The 20,466-nt window shown below is 43.9% G+C and overlaps 1 protein-coding gene and 1 pseudogene across 9 annotated transcripts in view; one reads left to right on the top strand and one right to left on the bottom strand.

The window, feature by feature from the left end:
• Positions 1-20,466, top strand: part of Hlcs (holocarboxylase synthetase) — a 196,124-nt gene that overhangs the window by 14,222 nt on the left and 161,436 nt on the right. For 7 of the 9 annotated variants that reach the window (XM_071615050.1, XM_027929202.2, XM_071615048.1 and 4 more), the window contains exon 2: positions 11,971-12,102. The exons of 1 other annotated variant lie outside the window; for it this stretch is intronic. Coding sequence is in view for 1 of the 8 variants with exons in the window: in XM_071615047.1 (XP_071471148.1) it covers positions 9,109-9,303; positions 11,971-12,102 (327 nt within the window). In the remaining 7 variants the exon portion in view is untranslated. Of the gene's footprint in view, positions 1-9,092; positions 9,304-11,970; positions 12,103-20,466 lie in introns of those variants that run through there. One more of the 9 variants, XM_071615047.1, reaches the window with a different exon arrangement.
• On the bottom strand, positions 13,623-15,203 carry LOC114087659 (actin-related protein 2/3 complex subunit 1A pseudogene; annotated as a pseudogene).

Genomic DNA, 20,466 nt, shown 5'->3' on the forward strand with positions numbered 1-20,466 from the left:
AGTCATCTCCCAGGGGCCCATCTCTGAACACTCCTTCACTGAGGACCAAGCTTTCAATACATGAGCTTTCGGGGAACATTTCAGATCCAAGCCATAACACTCCAACCTCTGGCCCTATCCAAGTTCTCTTTCTTGGGGATCCTCTGAGTTTCAGCAGCACCCCTGGGCCCTCAGTGTGGCTCTGGCCCCTCCCAGGCTTCTCTGCCACATTCATCACCACGTGCATCTCCATGTGGATACCCAGCTAAGGCCCAGCTCCTGTAGGCTGTCTGCTGTCCCCTGGGCTGCTCACTGCCCCATGCCTGGTGTTTCAGCACCGACATCATCCTGAGGCCAGTCTCCTCTATACGAAACCCCTTTGTTTAAATATCTGAGTTTCTGTTGACTGGTGGAAATACCATGGCCAGGAGAGCTAGGGCTCAGAAAGGGGAGGGAAGTAAATGGAAAAGGCTGGTCTTTAAGCCCTGGGGGCGGAAGCCCGAGGCTGGGGTTTAAGGAGGGGAGCTCTGCCAACCCCACGACCCAGTTCTCATGGGATTTAGTTTGTAGTGGCTGTGAGACTGAGCACTCTCTGTTTTCAGCCATCTGGGCTTACTGTTTTTGAAGCGCTTATTCATCCTAGACTCCTCCCCCTTTTTGTTTTTTGACTTTGTCTCATGTATTCTAGATATTTGTCCTTTCTTGGTTACTTGTGTTACAAATACCTATTCTCATTGCAGAGCTTGCCTTTCTTTCTTTTTTTTTTTTTAATGTATCTTTCAGTAAGTGGAGTTCTTAGTTTTTAATTTTTTTTTGTTTTAGTTGTAGTTGGACACAATACCATTATTTTATTTTTATGTGGTGCTGAGGATTGAACTCAGCACCCCGCACGTGCTAGGCGAGCACTCCACTGCTGAGCCCCAGCCCCAACGAGGTTCTTAAATTTAACGTAGCATCCTTTTCCTTTATAATTAATGTTCTTGGCATCTTGATTGACTTATCTTCTCTATTTTGAGGTCAGAAAGATATTCTGTATTCTGAAAACTTTATAGACTTGCTTTCCATATAGAGATTTCTTTAAACTATAAGATTTTTTTAAAAAGTAAGGGGCATGAATTCAACTAATAGATAAGGAGCAAAGCAGATTGGAGATGTGGCTCAGTGGTAGAGTGTTTGCCCAACACGCACGAGTCCCAGGTTTGATCCCAGCATTGAAAAAAATAATAAGCAAAATAAAAAAGCAAACCAAAACCAATTCCTGTACTTTCTTCACTCTCTTCCCCATCTGTTTCTTTTTTTTTTTTTTTAACTTTTCTTCCTTCTAAAGTGCTTTTAAAAGATAGTGCTTTTAACTATCTTTTAAGATTTATTTCTAAAAACATCTTTTTTGGGGGTTCCCAACATGAAAATACTTTGGACAGGCATACAGCTCTAGGCTGCTATTCCCCTGGGTCTTTAAAACATGTTTTGCTGTCTTCTGACAGCTGACTTTGGAAATGGTCTGTTTTCTTCTTCAGGTTGCTTTGGAGACCACCCCTTTCCTGGATTGCCTTCAGTTCCTCTTTACTGTGTCTGGGTCTTTTTGGCAGGGTGGGGGGTACTGGGGCTCAAAGGCAGGGGCACTTGGCCACTGATCCACATCCCCAACCCGATTTTGTATTTTATTTAGAGATAGGGTCTCCCTGAGTTGCTTAGCACCTCACTTTTGCTGAGGCTGGCTTTGGACTTGTGATCCTCCTGCCTCAGCCTCCCGAGCCCCTGGGATTACAGGCGTGTACCACTGCACCCAACCTGTGTTTGGGTTTTGACTTGTACTTATTTTCATTTTGTTACTGGAAACTGAGCCCAGGGGAACTCTACCTTTTTGTTTTTTAATAAGTTTTTTAGTTCTCGATAGACACAATGCCTTTATTTATTTTTATGTGGTGCTGAGGATTGAACCCAGTGCCTCACACATGCTAGGCGAGCACTCTACCCCTGAGCCGCAACCCCAGCCCCCATTTTTAAAAATTTTTGAGACAGGGTCTCCTCCAGTTGCCCAGGTTGGCCTTGAATTTGTGAGGCCCCTGCCTCAGTCTCCTGAGTTGCTGGGAGTCACCATGCCACTTGTACTTATTATTTTGGTATCTGGGGTTATTGTGAAAATAAATCACACATTTGACTTGAAAGTAAGAATGGCACTGTAGGAGGGAGGTAGGTCTTGTAGACGACATCCCCTTGTTCTTGGTCCCTGCCTGCAGCGTGACAAAGCCTGCCCTCTCCCACAGGAACCTGGTGACCAGCAGGGAAGCAGGAGCCTTGTGGGGTGGGTAAACAGGGAACAGAAGTCCCGATGCCCAGGAGGGGAAGGGAAGGTGGCCCCATGGTTATGAGACTTCAAAAGGCTATTTGAAAGGGGTCACAGTGTTTGCTAGGAAAATATTAGGCTCTTTATTTTGTAGAGAATTCTTTTTCCACCTAGTACTGTCTTAAGTGGAAGGCTGGATTTCTTTCCCCTCCTTGGTGGACACACCGTTCACACATAGGTTGGAATGTTCACACGTAGGTTGGAATATTCATGGATTACAACTGTTCACTTCCATTAGAAGAGATCCTTGAGGGAGATGTGCATAGTGAGCTTCTGGTTTCAGACACGAGTCATAAACTTCCTTTTTAGGTATTTCAATTGCCTGATTATACAATTCTTATAAATCTAGCAGATTTGATTTCTCAGTATGGCAAAACTACCATTCAATGTTTCAATACTGTTCATCAATTTAGTATGACTTCAATTTAAAAGTCCCCATTTCAAATTAAGAGATAAAGGCTATTCCTACAAGAGTGGCATTTTCTATCACATTTCAAGTGTATATGATAGCAGATATGCATAGATGCCTTATTAATCCATAAGTGGCAAAGTGTCTAATGGGCAGGTAGCATATACAGTGTGAATACACTGAACAAAAGGATGATTTTATTCATCCTTTTGGGATGGAGCTGGATGCATGAGATTTCATCATGCTACCCAGAATAATGTACAATTTTAAAGTTAGGAATTGCTTATTATCTAGAATTTTCCATTTAATAGTTTTGGTTTGCAGCTGGCTGTGGGTAACTGAAACTGGGAAATGTGAAGGCTGGGATGTGCATAGCTGCTGTACTTCCTTCTGCTTGTTCACAGAAGCCTGCAGCTCCCACAAAGGCTGAAGAGTTCTCAAATGGATTTAATTTTTATGATCATTGGACCTAATGAAATCTTGTACCATGTCATATTTTTAGGACCATCCAACTTTTAAGGAGCCTTAAAACCAGATCTGATTAAAATTTTGGCTATCTCCTGCATTTCTCTCTGCTTGGAATCACAGCTTTATGAGGTCTTTGTATTGATGTCCTGGTGGGTCAGAAACTCCCTTCTAACAGACATATTTGCAATTTACCAATGTCCATTAATACAATAAATCATCAGTACTACAAACATAACCAAATAGTAAGACTTGACAGTAACATCTTTTATCCTTCATTCTCTCAGAATATCTGAACTTTTGTTGAGGATCATCATGGACTCATGGCTCTTCATACATCTGATGTATTTGAATTTGATACTGAATTGGCCTAATTTTATGTAGGGGAGCACTTAGGGGTTGTTTCCTGAACCTTTGCTGCTTTCCTTCACATAATATCCTGCCTTATTTATTTCTAAACACCCAAATCATCATCCCCTTCTTCAAGAATCTCTAGTTCCTTTACACACACACACACACAGACATTATATATATTTTTAAGTTGTTGATTGCTGGGAGCCATTAGCCAAGTAGGTATGACAATTTCCTTGCCAGCATACCCCATGTTGCAGTGACATTGAATGTAGGTGACCTTGCTCAAGGACCAAGGCGGATTAGGGTGTTCCCGGTTTAAGATAATCGGGTTTAGGGCATTCCCGGTTTAGGTTCCAGGTTTAAGATTATTCCTGCTGGGAATAGGGCGTATCCTGCTGCCTGAGTTGCCCTTGAGTTCTCACAGGATTCAGACAGTATTCTTTGGGAGATAGAAGCCCAGTGGAGGTGGATTTGGGCAGAGAACGTGGATTTCCCCAGAACGTGATTGTAGACGGCTGGTGTGAGTTCGGGAATAAAGAGTTGCTGTTTGAATCTACAAGCTGTGTGGTGGCTCGTGATTGTGTGCCCAGCCAGACTGTGGCAGTTGATGGACCTTTATTTTGTTTATATGCGATCTTAGAACCCAGTGTGTCACATATGCAAGGTAAGCGCTCCACCACTAAGCCACAACCCCAGTCCATATAGTTCCTTTTTTAAAAAAAACAATTTTTAGTTGTAGGTGGACACAATAGCTTTATTTTATTTTTATGTGGTGCTGAGGATCGAACCCAGTGCCTCACACATGCTAGGCCAGCACTCTACCCCTCAGTCACAACTCCAGCCCCTCTAGTTCCTTTTAATGGGAAAAACTAGAGATATTGCAGGATCTGAGCACCAGGGTGCACTTTGGAGTAATGTTGCTCTGAGGCCATCTCAATGGACAGAGCTAGAAAAGAGAATTGTTTACTTATTTGATACTAGGGATTGAACCCAGGAGTACTTTACCACTAAGTCACATCTCCAGTCCTTTTTGAGACAGGGTCTCACTAAGTTGCTTAGGGTCTTGCTAAACTGGCTTTTTTTTTTTTTGTACCAGGGATTGAACTCAGGGGCACTTGGCTACACAGCCACATCCCCAGCCCTATTTTGTATTTTATTTAAAGACAGGGTCTCACTGAGTTGCTTAGTGCCTCACAGTTGCTGAGGCTGACTTTGAACTTGCGATCCTCCTGTCTCAGCCTCCCACGCCACTGGGATTACAGGCGTGTGCCACTGCATCTGGTGGGATCAATATTTTTTGCCTAGCTTCTTTGGTACACAGAAAATATCTCAGTGAGGAACATAGTAATTCATCTCTTGTTCAGTGTGGCTTTTCAAATATTCAGGTGATGGACAGCCTGGTTCTACTGTTCCATTTTGCTTTTATCTCGAGGATCCTGGAATTCTAATAGCTGGTAGCTTTAAGTCCTTAGAAGTGGTAGAATTTAATAACCAGTCCCTACTCTTCACCCCCTCCCCATACTGGATCATCTGTCTCATCACTTCACTTTGAAATCAATCAGCTCTGTCTACAATATCCTAAGTTTCATCTTAACACCACCCGGTTCATCTATTTTCACTTAACGTAGTTATTATAAGATTCACGTATGTGTTATCTTTATCCAAACACGCCAATTCCGCCTCCTACCATTTAATTTCTTATATCTTTACACTACTGGTAAATATGCTTTTACTCAATCCTGTTTTGGTCTTAAAACTTTTAAATTTTACTTAATTTTTTTCTGAACAAATGTTACATATACTGTAACACTTAAGATCCTATAAGATCATCTTTTTAAAAACATGTGACATTCCCTTATCAATTAAATATCATGTTACATATTGTTCTATCAAGACTTAGAATGAATAAATTCAAATGATTCTCCCAGTTAGCAATACCTTGAGGTTGCACCAGGAGATGTCTTTTCTTTAATTAAAGGTAAATCAAGGAGGTAATCACTATTTTGGATTTCTCTATGATTAAGAAAGAATAGCATACTAAAGGTAGGATCTTAAGGTTTTATGTGAAAGCATCTTTTTATTTTTAATGTTCTCATCAGTGCATTATAGTTATACAAAATGGGGTGAAATCATCTTTTTAATTCACATCTTGCTTTCTCTTTACTATTATCATCATGTTACCTAGAGACAACTCTAGTATAGAACTCAAGAGTTCTTTGCTTGGATAAATATCAAACTTCTAAGAGCAATAAACAACATTAGAAAAGTAGCCAAAATGTTACAAAATACAATTAATCAATACATTTCTTAGCTTCATTATATAATTATAAGGGATCATTTATGGAAGTTTAAGGGGCATTTAATAAAAAATTTTCCTATTTGGAAAAAAATTTCAAAGAAAAACTCTTCATGTTGTATAGCTTTTTTTTTTTTTTTTTGGCTAACAAAAGCCTCATGATTTCAGTTTACTTACTTAGTTAAATTATTTTGTTTTGGAGGATGCTTTTTCAAACAGATGGTTATTCTGATCCCCTGTGATCTCTGAATATCATTTTAAGCTGTTTGAGCACTCCATCATGGTGATGGAAGCAATGGATTCTTTTATCTATAGACTGTAACTGCTAAGAATGAAATATTCAGTTACAGATATTGAAATTTCAGCAACTACCTAGCACTTCCTACTGGACTGGGATTTTAATTTCTCAACTCTGGCCATTTGTTGAGAGTGCTGAGTACTTTCCAAGCTCAGATGGGTACTGATTAATGTCTCCTGGGGAGGAACTGGCATCTCCTTGGGGGGTGGGGGGCAGGTGGGGGCAGCTGGACAGCTCCCTCTGGTGGTGACATCCTTTTGGCTGGCACTTTGCCTTATACTGGATCATTATTTCCAGGGCATGCCTTCCTGAGGGCCAACTAGCTCTTCCCAGGAAAGCCAGTCATTCTGGTGGGTTACTGAGGTGTGCTTCCATGACTTTTGTATTCTGACAAACCACAAAGGCTTGCTTTTAAACTCCGAGTCTGTAGTCTTCTCTTTTACAACAGTTTGGAAATGTCTAGATAGGGTATAATGGAGGTGGACTTTAACAATGCTTCTCAACTTACTGTGTTTGTGTCACCTGGGGATTTTGTTAAAATGCAGATGTTGATTTTGGGTTTGATAAGGCCTAGGATTCTGCATTTCTAGTGAGCTCCCAGGTGGTGCTGGTCTAAGGGCTGCACTTTGGGTCCCAAGGGCCTGTAGGATGAGGATCAGGTACATCCACTCCAGGTCTTAGTTTTACACCTTTCCCTTCTCCTTTGAAGATGATGAAGCTAAACTGTACCTTGACCCTCTGAAACATCAACCAAAGTCATTGTAGGTAGGGATCCTAAACAGAGGAGCTTGCTGTGTGATGGTTTACCCTCTCTTACTGTCCTGCTGTATCTTCCTTCCTCTGTTGCTTCCCTAGGAGTGAGTAATATCAGTGCTCTTCAAGCCTTGTACAGTGGTGCATGCCTGGAATCCCAGCAACTTGGGAGACTGAGGCAGAAGGATGTCAAGTTTGAGGTCTGCCTCAGCAACTTAGCAAGTTCATCTCAAAAAATATAAAGGGCTGGGGGGTGTTTTTCAGTGGTAAAGTGACCCAGGTGCTATTCCTAATAAAATAAATAAATAAATAAATAAGAAGAAAAATATTAGTGTTCTTCAAATCACATGTTAGAAAGGGGGCTCACCCACTTCTTAATCACGTTGAACCATGATGGTCCCCATTCCTTATAACCTGGAATTGATATATAGGATTGACTCCAAAATGTTATTTTCCCATGTTCTGAGACCATGACATCTTGAAACATCTGCAGGTAGAGCTGGGTAGCTTCCATAAGTCTGTGGGAAGCTGAGGTTGCAAGACCCTTAAAGTACTTGGAAAGACTGGGGATGCTGGTGACATTCAGGAGGAGTAGATGACCTATCCATCTCTAGGAGGGTGAGGAGGTGCCTCTTTCCCACTGTAATCCAGCAAACTTTAAGGAAGCTTCTGAAAGTGAAACATTTAGGATTTATAAGTCTGGTAAACCCCTTTTAATCACTAATTTCTGACCTACAGCCTGAGTTATCATGAAGGGGCTGAGTCCCTCCTTGAGGGACTCATTCATTTCCTTCTCCAGTGATGTCCCATAGGGAGGTGCAGGATATACTTCAGTCCTCTGCTCATCACTCTGACTTCTATTTCTGGTCCACAGCAATGCTTATTTTGTTTTTAAGCCCAGTTATTTCTTTCTAGACTCTGTTTTTAAACCTATTATTGCTATGTGCAATGGAGAGAACTACTACATCATGTGACCAGAAGTCTGGGGTTCTGAGAGTGGGTATTCTACACTGCTGTGTTAAAGTAGATGGACAAATGGTCAGGGTACTTTAAAAACCCACCCTTAGTTAAGTAAAGATTTAGGAGTGGGTGGACCTAATTGTTTTCACTGCATTATGCCACCTTCTTAGGGCCAAGATAGCAAACAACTCAAGATCTTTGCTGAACTTCAAAAGTGTCCAGGATACTGGTGACAGACTGCCTTTGAGGAAGTGAGGTTCCACAGGAGAAACCTGTCAGTAATAGTAATAATTATGATTCCTCGTGGGACAAGAACACTGTGAATCATAACTGATATTTCCTCTTTCTGCTGGTCACACATTGGTGACCCACATGTGGCAAGAGCACCTTGTACAGCCTTTTTGGTGCTGACTGGTCTTCAACTTCTGTTCCCTGCTCTTATTTTAAAAAGAGAAAATTATTACATTATGTCAGTTCTTGTAAACTTCCCTATATCCCTTTTTGCATGCATGAAGGATTAACATCATCTAATAAAAACTGCCTCACTCATTTCCCTAGCTGGATTGGGTGGAGGTTGTGTTAGCTCTTTTGATTCCTGGTATGGTACTGATTAGCAAATTTTGGCTATTTGTGAGAAATATGTGTTGAGCGCCTTCCTTATCTATCGCCATCCCTAAGGGAGACTGGCCTTTGCTTCATAAGGTCCAGCATCCACTGGGAATATAACAACCCCCCAACCATCCTAGCTATCACACTCCCCCTCCCCAGAACACCTCCCTTTTCTATTACTCCAACCTCCAGGGCCTCTACCTGGCCCTTCCATTGCGTTGTCCCTCCACCCACGGTATGGCCTCCACCACCTCCTGGATCCCTTCCGCGGGTGCAGCTTCAGCCTCCCAGAAGCCTGTCATCCCACCTCGTTGGAGCAGCCTCCTTTCCACCCCACCTTCTGCGCTGGCCAGCCCTCCCCAATTCCCAGACCCCCTCCGGCTGCAGTCTCTTTACCCAGACACCCTCCCGGTCCTGACCTCCCCGACCCTGCACACCTCCCACGTGGGGGCTTCTCCCTGCATCACTGCACTCAGGTACCCGCCCCAGAGGCCTCCGCGGCCTCGCTCGCCCCGCGCGGTGTCCCTTCGCGGTGCCCGCGCTCCCCCGCCCGCGCAGCCTGTCTGCGGCGCGCCTCTTCCGGCCGGCCGGCGGGGCGGAGCGCGGCGGGCGAGCCTCCCGGGCCGCGGGCGCCGGCCATGCTCATCACGCTGTGCTACCTGTACCTGTGGGCGCGCTGGGGGCGCCGGCCGGCCGCGCTCGTGCGCACCACGGTGCGGCGGCTCCGCGCCACGCGCTGCTCCTTCACCTTCTGCGGCGCGGCGGCGCGGCCCGGAGGCGCGCGCGTGTGCCTGAGCCGCGGCGGCCGCGTCTTCTGCGTCGGCGAGAGCCAGGTGGGCGGGCGGGGGGCGCGGGGCGGGGCCGGAAGCGCCGTCGGCAGCGCTCAAGCCCCCGCTGAGCCTGGCGGGCGGGGCGCGCGGGCCCGGGACCCCGGCCTCCCCGCAGCGCCGCGCGCGGACGCCCGTCCCGCGGTGGGCGGCCTCTGGGGGACCTGAGCGCGGCAGGAGGCTCGTCCCTGCCGGGGTCCGGACGTGTCCCGTGCGCTCTGCATCTTCTCGGCAGCCCGCTCTGCATCTTCAGCGCTTCGGCCGACGCTCGGTCTTTGTTTCCGGGCCCCGTACTTGGGATGGTGGCCACTGTCCAGCCGGCCCAGTCACCTACAGTGGCGTGGGCCTGCCGTGTAATCGCTGTAAAAAACGCGCCCTTGCTGAGACAAGGGACTGTGGTTCTTTCCAGGCAGCTGTTTTGGGAAGTGGACTTCACAGTGCACCACTAAGCAGATTGCCGTGGGCATCGCAATACCGCTTTCACTAAGGCTGAGAAGAGTTTTGCTTTTAGTTTTTGCTTTTTCCTCTTCCGTCTGGAAAGTTGGCTCACTTTCAGCATTAAATTGAGATTTTAAAAAATTATTTAAACGTAGGTAAAATCACAACACCCATGAGAGAATCAAAATCTTGTCTCAGTGTTGAACATTCTGTTGTGCCTGTGCTTAGGTGTGGAATACCGGTAGCAAATAAAGGACACCCTAGGTTAAAAAAATATAGTATACACACTGAACGGGTTCTCAGTTCTTCCTAGGAATGTACACAACGAGTACCGCCCAAGTACCACCTGGACCCAAGGGGGGAAGTTCATTACATCCAGTGGCCACCTTAGGAAACCTGGTTGAGAAAAATAAAATGAAGAATAATTACAGAGTGGATTTTACTACTGCAGCAGCTTCTAGACTTGATTTATTTAAAATATGTTCTTTAGAGTTTAGAGTAAAATTTTTAACATACACGAAATTTGAGATGTAAATGTTTTAATTTTTTAGGCAGTTTTACTTCGGAACATTTTCATGATGTTATTGGGCCTCGGTTAACTAAATCAACTAATTTTTCTGCTCTTGCCTACCCCTTGAGCCCTGGGCGGTAGTGATCTGATGCTTTCAGGGATTCTGTAACATGCTGTGCATCCGTTTTACACTGTTAGTTTTGCTGAGATATGGCTCCTCTGTTGGGGATTGGAGCCTTTTTGTGGCTGGTGGTGGTGGTGGTGATAAGGCTTCTCCCAGAAGCCTTGGATTTTCGTCACCCCCCCCCCCATATGTGTCTTGTTTTTGGTAGGCTAAAAAAACCTTTTAAAAAGTTTTTTTTTTTTTTTTTTTTAAAATGCTTCCTAAAGAACAGCAAATTAATTTAAAAAGGCATTAGCCCACCAAAATCCAGAGATGCTCAAGTCCCTTATATAAAGGGATGTGGTATTTGCCTACTATGCAAAAAATCTTCCTTATATTCAAATCTTTTAATTGATTTATTTATTTTTTGGTGGTATTGGGGATTGAACCCAGGACCTTATGCATGCTAGGCAAGTACTCTATCCCTGAGCACATCCTCAGCCCCCAGATCAATATATATAATATATCTAATATAGTGTAAGTGGTTGTTACTATATTATTGTTATTACCTAAACTGCATTGTTTAGCTAATAATGACCAAAAAAAAGTCTGTTCTTGTTTAGTATAGATTTAATTATTTTTCTTTTCTTTTTTTTTTTTTTTTGGTTTGAGTCCAGTATGTAGAACCACTGATAAGGAGGGCCCAGTGGGACCATATCTGATCTGCTGACCAATCTTGACTATAATCTCCTTTTAAAAAAGCTAAATTAGGGCAGGGGATGTAGCTCAGTGGTAGAGCACTTGCCTTACATGCATGAGGCACTGGGTTTGGACCTTAGCATCACATAAAAATAAATAAATAAAGATCGTGTCCATCTACAACTAAAAAGATATTTTTTTTTAAAAAAAAAGCTAAATTAAAATCACTCTTGAATTTACATTTTCTCTAAAATATGTTTGATGGCTTTTTTGCATATGGTAAGGGTCTTTCCCAGAAACATCCTATCTTATCTCTGTATTTGTTTTATTTTATTTTTTGCAATGCTGGGCTTCAAACTCAGGGCCTCATGCCTTTTAGGCAAGTGCTGTACCACTGAGCTACACCCTCAGCCCTGGGTTTGACTGTTTTGTGAGTTTCAGAAAGATTATGCACTTCCCAGGTCTCAGGGGAAAGAACAGTTTACTTCAGTATGAGTAATGCAAGCACAAAGGACAGCTGCCTTGTGCTGCCAGGCCTGGTGCCCGTGGGAATGAAGGACCAGGTCTTAAGACTGCAGTAGCCAGGCAGGCTCTTCCAGACCTCCTCATTCTTAAATGTGCCTCAAATGTGATTTGGAAAACTATGTGCTAATCTGTAAGCAATGGTGGTCAGAATTAATTGTGTGAAAACAAATATCCAGAGACTTTAAAGCTGTCAAGAGTCTCAGAGGGCTTTGGGGCTGTTTGAACAGTCACGCTTAAACAAGAAGCACAGGGTTAATGTCTGCAGAAGAGCATCAGATAACCTTAGGTAGATCTTACCTGGAATTGCAGAGGGGCGGTATGTCAGGCATGCTGAGATAAGTGGCAGTTGTGGTTTGAAGTGACACTGAATCCTCTATGTTTCTCTCCCTCTGTGCAGTCCATTGATGACTTGAACAAATGGGCCCTGTTTCTTGTCTCTCCCTTTATACTTGAAGCAGAACACATAGCATTTGTGACAGAGAGCATTTGGGTTCAAGGTGACACTTTACAGAGACCATCTTCTGAAACAGTGAGTACTATGTTTTTTTTTTTTTTCTTGTGTGTCATTTAGTTCTATACGTGTCTTAATCCTAACCAAGTTTGTTTTTTCATGAGTGATCTTCCCTAGCTTTTGTAGGTGACTTGCTATCTTTTTGGATATTTTGGATTGTATCAAATGTATTGGTGTAATTTCTTTCACCTCTTTATTCTTATTTTTTTAATGTGACTATTAGAAAATTTCAAACCATGTGTATGACTTTTTTTTGTGGCTTACATTGTGTTCATTTGGGACAGCATTGCTCCGTGCCCTCTTCCTGGCCAGTTGGTTTCTCCCTACATCTTCTCACTCCTGCAGACAGCCTGAATGGCTGGGTTACATCTGTAGACATCCCACCCTGAGGATTCTGAAAATATGTCAAACTCAGTCACATGTCCAAACTTGTTTATGTTCTGTTTAAAAAAAAAAAAGTCCCCAATTAACACCCGAATATACTCTTCCTCTTACCTGCTCCTAACTTTCACTGAATTCCAAGTTCCACTGATGTCACTCCCCAGAGGTCATGGCTTTGCACCTTCATTGCAGTTGCTCCTGAGTTCACTGTCATCTTCAGTATCTTCTCTTTACGCTGTGAAGATGTCTTCCTCTCCTTGGGTTTCCTCTCGATGGCCAGAGTCACCGTCCCAGACACACATCCAGCTGGGACCCTCTTGCGGAAGCTCTGGGTGCTGGTCTGCTTCCCCTGTGTCTCTGATGAGTCACTCTTGTCTTTCTGCCTTCACCCACATGCAAGGCAGGCGCTCTACCACTGAGCTACAATGGGCAGGTTGTCCAGCAGGCATTCTGCTGATGACTGCTGTGTTGCTGGATTCTTGTCCTGAACATTGTCCTTAAGACACTGTATTAGGATGAGAGGAAAGGAAAGAGAATGGGGAGTAAGAAAAGAAATAATTCACTAGAACTCAAGATTGACCAAAAGATGAGCTGGAGATAGTAAACGAGGGAAGGAGACTAGCTGAGACTCAGAAGACTGGGAGGATTTGACAGGTGACCCAACAGCAGGCCAGTGTGTGCTCTCTCTGGACCATCCATAAAGTCTTGTTTAGCATTACATATACTTATGGTAATAATGATGCCATTTATTGAGCCCCTGATAGGTATTTTGCATACATGAGCTCTAATGCTTACAACTCTGCAAAGTATTATTGTTGTCATTTTAAAGATAAGAAAATGAAGTTGTAAGATTTAAAGACGTGTCTAAAGCCACCAACTGCCCAGGGTAGACTAAGTTTTAGCCAATGTTCATGTCCTTCTAGTAGCTGGAGGAGCAAACGGATGGTTTTGAAGCGATGTGGGGCATTGAGGTTCGAGAGTAGCGAAGTTTTGTTGACCCAAAGACAGTCAAGCAGGACCCACAGTTGTTTTCCTGCATTAGGCAGAAAGAGACCAGTGGTTGAAGTAAAGTTTTTTGGTGAGCTAAGGTGTTTTTTTGGTGGGCAGAAAAGACTATGAACTTTTTAATTTTTTTTTATTTTTTATTTTTTTTCACATTTGGGATTTTTATTTAATTTTCTAGCTGACAATTTACATACCTCCCTCACCCTTTCCTTTAAGTTAGTGTGACAATTTTCCATAATAAACTACTTGAACAGAAGCTTTGGTCAAGAATGGAATGAAATAGCAAAAACAAAAAACAAAACAAAAAAAACCACTGTTGCCTTTAAAAAACCAACACTTTCACCAATTATATTTAAACAAAAACACACGATGTTTGCGCCACGTGTTTACAGTGCTTCCTGGGGCGGCTCTCCTCACCGTCTCATTGGGGCAGAGCGGCAGGCAGCCATGTTTCTCCTGCTGGACGGGGGAGGCTCACACAGCTTCACATTATCCGGAGGCCTTGGATTGAAGACTCTAAGGTCTTGAAATCCCAAATGGTCATGGCTCCATCGATGCCAGTAGTGCAAAATTTGCGACAATCTTGCTTGTCCACCTCATAAATAGACACTTGAGTGATGCTATTCTGGTGCAGCGTTTCCAAGGCTGTATTGCGGTCCTCGGTGGTGGCCCTCTTGTCCATGTTGCGGAAGCGTTCCATGGCAGACATGTTGCGCTGGATGCTCTGCTTTGGAATGTCTAGCTTGGAGACAAAGGTCAAGCAGCCGCGGTCATCGTAGTTAAAGAGCATCGGGCAGCAGTCATGGCCAGCTGCCACAACGCTATTCTCCGAGACAAATGATACACTCAGGAGTGGCAGGAACTCCGTTTTCAGAGTTGAGACCTGGACACTTTTTGAGGCATCAGCAACAGACACGGTGCTGTCGTGGCTGACCCAGGCCAAGCGGCTCCCACTGGCAGAGAAGCTGACCCCATGGACCCAGCCGCCAGTGCCACTGCCACCAAACTCTGACATCAACTGACCAAAAGGCATCTTGCTGCCCCAGGGTGTGCTGGCTGGCTTCTCATCTACTTCTTTAATGTAGGCAGAAAATACTCTGCATTTGAAGTCGCACGATCCTGCTGCCAGCAAAACGTTGTTGGGATGCCAATCCAAGCTGAGGACCGTGGAGCGGATCGGCTTTTTAATGTGCTTGCTTACCCACCAGTCATTTTCAGATTCGAAGTAACAAACGGAAATTAGTCGTGCTCCACTTCCCACAGCAAATTTGTTCTCTAGAGGGGACCATTTCACAAAAGTGGCTGCGCGATTGATCCTCAGGATCACCAGAGTGGGCTTCCAGACACCATCTTTCTGACTCCAGACGTAGGCATTGCGGTCTGCCCCACAAGTGACGATGCGGTCACTCTTGGGAGCCCAGTCAATACCTGTGATGTGTCCATTGTGCTCCTTGAGTTCATGAGCTTTCACCCACTGGCTCCCATTCTTCTTATAGATGTGCACGTCATGATTATTGGGGCTAAGGGCAATCTGGGTACGATCCCTGTTCCAAGCATGACAGGTGATTGGCTCTAGTAAAAACTGATGCAGGGACATTATTCTTAGTGTTTTCAGAGGATAGAAAGCTGGGGTCGGGGCGGTCCGGAGGGGCTCGGAGCGGAGAATTCGCGGACTCTGGTCAGTCGACTCGAACAGGCTCCGGCGGGCGTGGGCGGAGGACCGAGGCCCAGAGGGAGCGGCTCAAGACTATGAACTTTTTTAGAGAATGATTTCCAACTTAAATAACAAATGATCAATTAGGTAGATTTGAATTAAATTGCTGATATTTGACTTTTTTTTTTTTAAACTTTGGAAGAGTCCACGTTTCTCTCTCGCTCTCTCTCTCTTTTTGGTACCAGGGATTGAATTCAGAAGTGCTTAACCACAGCCACATCCCCAGCCCTTTTAATTTTTTATTAGAGACAGGATAGGATCTCACTAGGTTGCTTAGGGCTTTGCTAAATTGCTGAGACTGGCTTTGAACTTGTGGTCCTCCTGCCTTAGCCTCCCCAGTTACGGGGATTACAGGCTAGGTGTGTGCTACCTAGCCCAGCTAGTCCATGTCTCATGAGAACCTGTTCTTTTAGCTTTTAAATCCAGCTTATCATTTTTATAAGTTCAGCAAAAATTTTGTCATCACTTTAAAAAAAAGACTTTATTTATTTTTGTGTGGTGCTGAGGATCGAACCCAGTGTCTCACACATGCAAGACAGGCGCTCTACCACTGAGCTACAGCCCCAGCCCTTGTCATCACTTTTAAAGGGATTTTTGAATAATATTTATTCTCTTTACAGACCCAAGTGTTTTGAAGTATTTTTAAACTCTACTGCAGAGAATTTGCTTGATTATAATCCTGTGAAGAATGTGACCTCCTACTTGGTTTATGCGTGGTCCTCATCCGCTCATGAATTTGAAGTAATATAAATTCCCTTGAACCCATCCCTTAATATAGAAGCTGGAATATGTACCTGTGTGGGTCCTGAATGGAGTCCACCCACCTACTCCCTCCCCTGGCTTCACCTTTCCTTCCCTCAGCTTCTTTTTAGATATGTAAGTTTTCTGGATGAGTAAACACCACCTTTCTGAACACTTACGTAACTCTTATGTGTTATTAAGTGTATAAATATGGTAAGTTTTTCTAATATATTTTAATATATTAGAAAAATAATATATTTTAATATTACTTATCAATCTTACTAGATTTTAATTTAAAACCGAAGCTAGGATTTCCAAAATATTAAAATTACATATAATATCACATATGGACAGATTCTTCTTAACACAAAAATATATATAACTTCTGTTATTTATGTATTTATTTTTTTTGATTTTGGTGCTGGGGATTGAACCTAGGGCCTTGAGCATGCTGAGCACATGCTGTACCATTGAGCTACACCCCCCAGCCCCTAACTGCTATATTTTAATTTCTTATTTTTTAATTACTTATGGGGTAAAATGACATGCAGTATCTTAAGAAACAAAGTTACCGTATTATGTGGGGTTCAGGCTAAGGTGCTATAACAAAGAAATCCAAAACTACAGTGGCTCAAGCAAACTAGAAGTTAATTTCTCTCTTGGAGTGGTTCTGCTCTGAGTGTTGATTCAAGGGCTGGGTTTCCTTTGCCTTGTTGCTCTGCTGTCCTGGTGATTGATAGACAGCTTCTTGAAGTGGAGGCTGGTTCCTGCCCTCTCCTGCTACTCCACCAGTGTCACCTTCATCCACGTGGTAGCCTGCAGAATAGAGGAAGAGAGAAAGTGGAAGACAACCAACTTCCTCTTTGAAATTGTTATCCAGAAATTTCTCATGCCACTTCTGTTCCCACCAGATTGCCTAGAACTTAGTCATAGGGTGCCCTTGGGCACTTAGCTGCAGGGGAGGATAGCAAACGCATTCCCTCAGGGACACGCACAGGTCTGTTACCAGCAGGCAGGGAGAAGGGAAGACTAGGTATTGGGACGTAATTAGCATCTCTGCCCAGTTATCATCTCCCTTCACCTACTTTCTGAGGTGGTTACTTGACTCTTAACTTTCTGGGGTGAAAGACGTCTGTGCACTGAGGCAGACTGCAGCTTTCCAGTTCACTTGTTTTACTTATGGCTGGAGAGTTTGGTGGGTCTTGCACGAAGGTGCTGGAGACACCTACAGCCTTTCTTTTGACAACCCTGGCTGTGGTGTGGAGCTTCCTTTTATAAGCTGGGCTTAATAACTTGAAGAAGGGTTGATCTCGTAGCTCACTGTCTTCTCATCAAGCCTGCAGCTCCTATTCAGGTTGATTGCTCGATGGGATTTTGCCTTTTGGGGGGCTCTTAGGAACTATGCATGTATATTTCACACAATTCTGAACTCATTTGACTTTCACAGGGTCCTAAGATATTAAATAGAAAATAGGAAGAATATACCTAAGAAATATAACTAAGAAAAGCTTTTGAATCTGATGGGATCTTACTTCTCTCACATTTATGATGATATCTTTTTAAATTCTGGATATCTCAAATGGTTTTGATTTGCAGTCCTTCAATAGACCTCCAGCAAAATAATTCAGCTTTAAAAATGTAGCATTCACATATTCATATTTTCACTTATTTGTTCATTAACAAATCTAGTTATTTTGCCAGGTGCAATAATAAATACCAAAGGTGATGGCAGATTCAGCTCCATTCTCAATTATGTTAGCAGTCCCCTTTTGTAAGAATTGATGACACAGAGTACTTACACAAACCTTTTTATTTTTAATATTTTTAAAAAATTTTAGATGGACACAATATCTTCATTTTATTTTTATGTGGTGCTGAGTACTGAACCCAGTGCCTCATGCATGCTAGGCGAGCACTCTACCACTGAGCCATGACCCCAGCCCACTTACACACAACTTTTGTTGCAACATATTCCCTTGGGTCATGTGTCCAGCCGAGGCCTCATCCATTAGTTCACGATTTATTGAATACCTCCTATATATCAGATGGTGTGCCTGGGCTGGAGGTCTATGTCATATAGAGATGACATAGATGCGTTCAGAGATGACATCCCTGTCCTTAAGGAACTCCTGGAGTGGGAGGGCAGAGAGCCAAGCAAAGGGACAAATGCTTGGAGCTGTGGAAGGCAGACACAGGGAGTGGCTGGAGGCTATTTTGATGAGGGGAGGTCAGGAAGGACTTCCCAGGGGGAAGTGATAGCTGAGTTTCAGGGGGAAGTCAGCATGTAGGTGAAGAACGAAAGGGCTTCCTAGATGGAGCAGCACCTGGGCTCAGAAGGGTTGGAATCTGTTGATCTGAGACTGGGAGTGGCCCAAGGGGAGGCCAGGGGCAAAAGGTGGGGCTGGAGTGTTTTGTGGGAAAGTACCTTGATGCACTGATAGCTTCCAAGGACAGGGCCAGGTAGGCTCTCCCAGCCACCACCGAATAAGAGAGGCTGCAGACTAAGTTCAGATGCTCCAACCATGGTTTACTAAGAAAATTCAAAACATGCAGCAAGAAACAGAGAGGGCTAGGGCTGTAGCTCAGTGGTAGAGTTCTTGCCTAGCATGTGTGAGGCACTGGGTTCCATACTCAGCACTGCATAAATATATATAAATAAAATAAAGGTGTTGTGTTCATTTACAACTAAAAAAATTTAAAAAAAGAAAAGAAACAGGAGAGATCTTGGGTCAGTTAACACTTTGCATTGGATGCCTCTGGGGTGGAAGGAACACACACTTGAAGCCTGGGCTGGGGGATCTTCACGGGTCCTGTTGCCCTCCTGCTGCGTCAGCATTTCTTGCCAACGGTGTTGTCACCAGGACCAGAGGTTATGTTAAAGAAGGGGCTCAGCAGATGGACAGTGTCTGTAGGTGACATCTGTAGAGTCTTGGGCATGTGTGCCTGTAGTAGCTGTGGCTTACCAGTGATCTGCTAAGAAGCTGTGTTTTTTATGTTTTTTTTTTTAAATATATATTTTTAGTTGTAGATAGACACAATACCTTTATTTTATTTATTTATTTTTATGTGATGCTGAGGATTTAAACCAGGCCTTGCACATGTGAGGCAAGGCAAGTGTTCTACCACTGAGCTACAACCCCAGCCATTTTTTTCTGTGTTTTCAGGCAGAATGTGCATGGGCTGAGATGGTTGGCCCACATAAGAATGACGTGAAGGCCAATTTGGAAGTGGCACAATTTGTGTCTTCCTAATATTTCAGAATTACACCTGGTCCTTCCATGCCTACAAGTAATACTCCCTTTTGTCCTGTCCTTTTTATCTATGTCCAACACACATACATTCCACTGATTTTGTGTGTCTTTAGCAGGTCATGCAAGTTTCTGACAATGTCCTAATGGATGCTGTAAGTTTCATTCATGCTATTTGCTTTACTTGTTTTCTGTGGCAGAATTGAATGTTCTTAAATGATAGGGTGAATACACATAATTCACATATCAAAAAGGTCATATATGTATTAATTAGGAATTTGGGTCCTATCCTAGGTTCAGTAGGCTAAAACCATTTTTTAAAAAGCATAATGATCATATTTGTACTTTAGAAGGATCACAATTCAGGCAGGTTAGAGAATGGAGCAAACCTACAATAGTTGTCCCCATGGGAAACATAATGGCCCGGAAGAGGGACTGGTAAGATGGAGAGAGATGCACCAGCTGTTGAGGACATGATGGCTTGTGGGTGGATGGTGGGTCTTTTGTCGAGACTGGAAGTGCAGCAGGAAGGACCGCTAGAGTGGTCGTTGTAGGGAACGCAGTTTGCACGTTGTATTGGTCAGCTTTGCTGACATAACCCATAGCCTTAGGATCCCAGTCTCTCCTGACATAAGCCCTCGTTTCTCAGTCATGTTACACCCAGGCTCGGCAGGTTCACTGCTGGGTGTTTCCAGAGGTGACTTTGCTGTGGGCTCTGCTATGCGTCTCTCTCGTGCAGGGACCCAGGCTGAGGAGCATGTCGTTTAGGGACATGCCATTCTCACACAGAGGCAAATACTGAGAGCTGGCAAAAACTTGGTGTAGTAGATGGAAGATGGCTGCCAATCCTTTCCTTCCGTATCCCCCTTCACCAAATCTGGACTGACTTCAGTTTCCTTTGTCCCATGAGATATGGCAGAAGTGATATTCTGGGACTTTCCAGGCTAGATCATTAAGAATCTTCAGCTTCTCCCTGGGTTCTTAGAATAGTCTGTCATGGAACCCAGCTCCCATGCCATGAGGAAGCTCAAGCTGCCCTGTGGCTAGACCCATATCCAGAAGAACCGAGGCCCTCAGAGGACAGCACTGGCTGAGCTTCACCTGACAGGAGGCCCCGACTAGCCAGCTCTGCAGGAGCCATCCTGGAGTTGATCATTTGTACCCAGTTGAGCCACCCTATCTGATGCCACGTGGAGCAGGGTTGAGCTGTCCCTGCCTGATCCTGTCCCAGTTGAGACTCATGAGCAATGTAAATGATTCATTTTAAGCCACTAAATTTTGGGCTGGTTTGTT

This window comes from Marmota flaviventris, chromosome 8, assembly GCF_047511675.1.
Source record: "Marmota flaviventris isolate mMarFla1 chromosome 8, mMarFla1.hap1, whole genome shotgun sequence".
Lineage (NCBI taxonomy): Eukaryota > Metazoa > Chordata > Mammalia > Rodentia > Sciuridae > Marmota > Marmota flaviventris.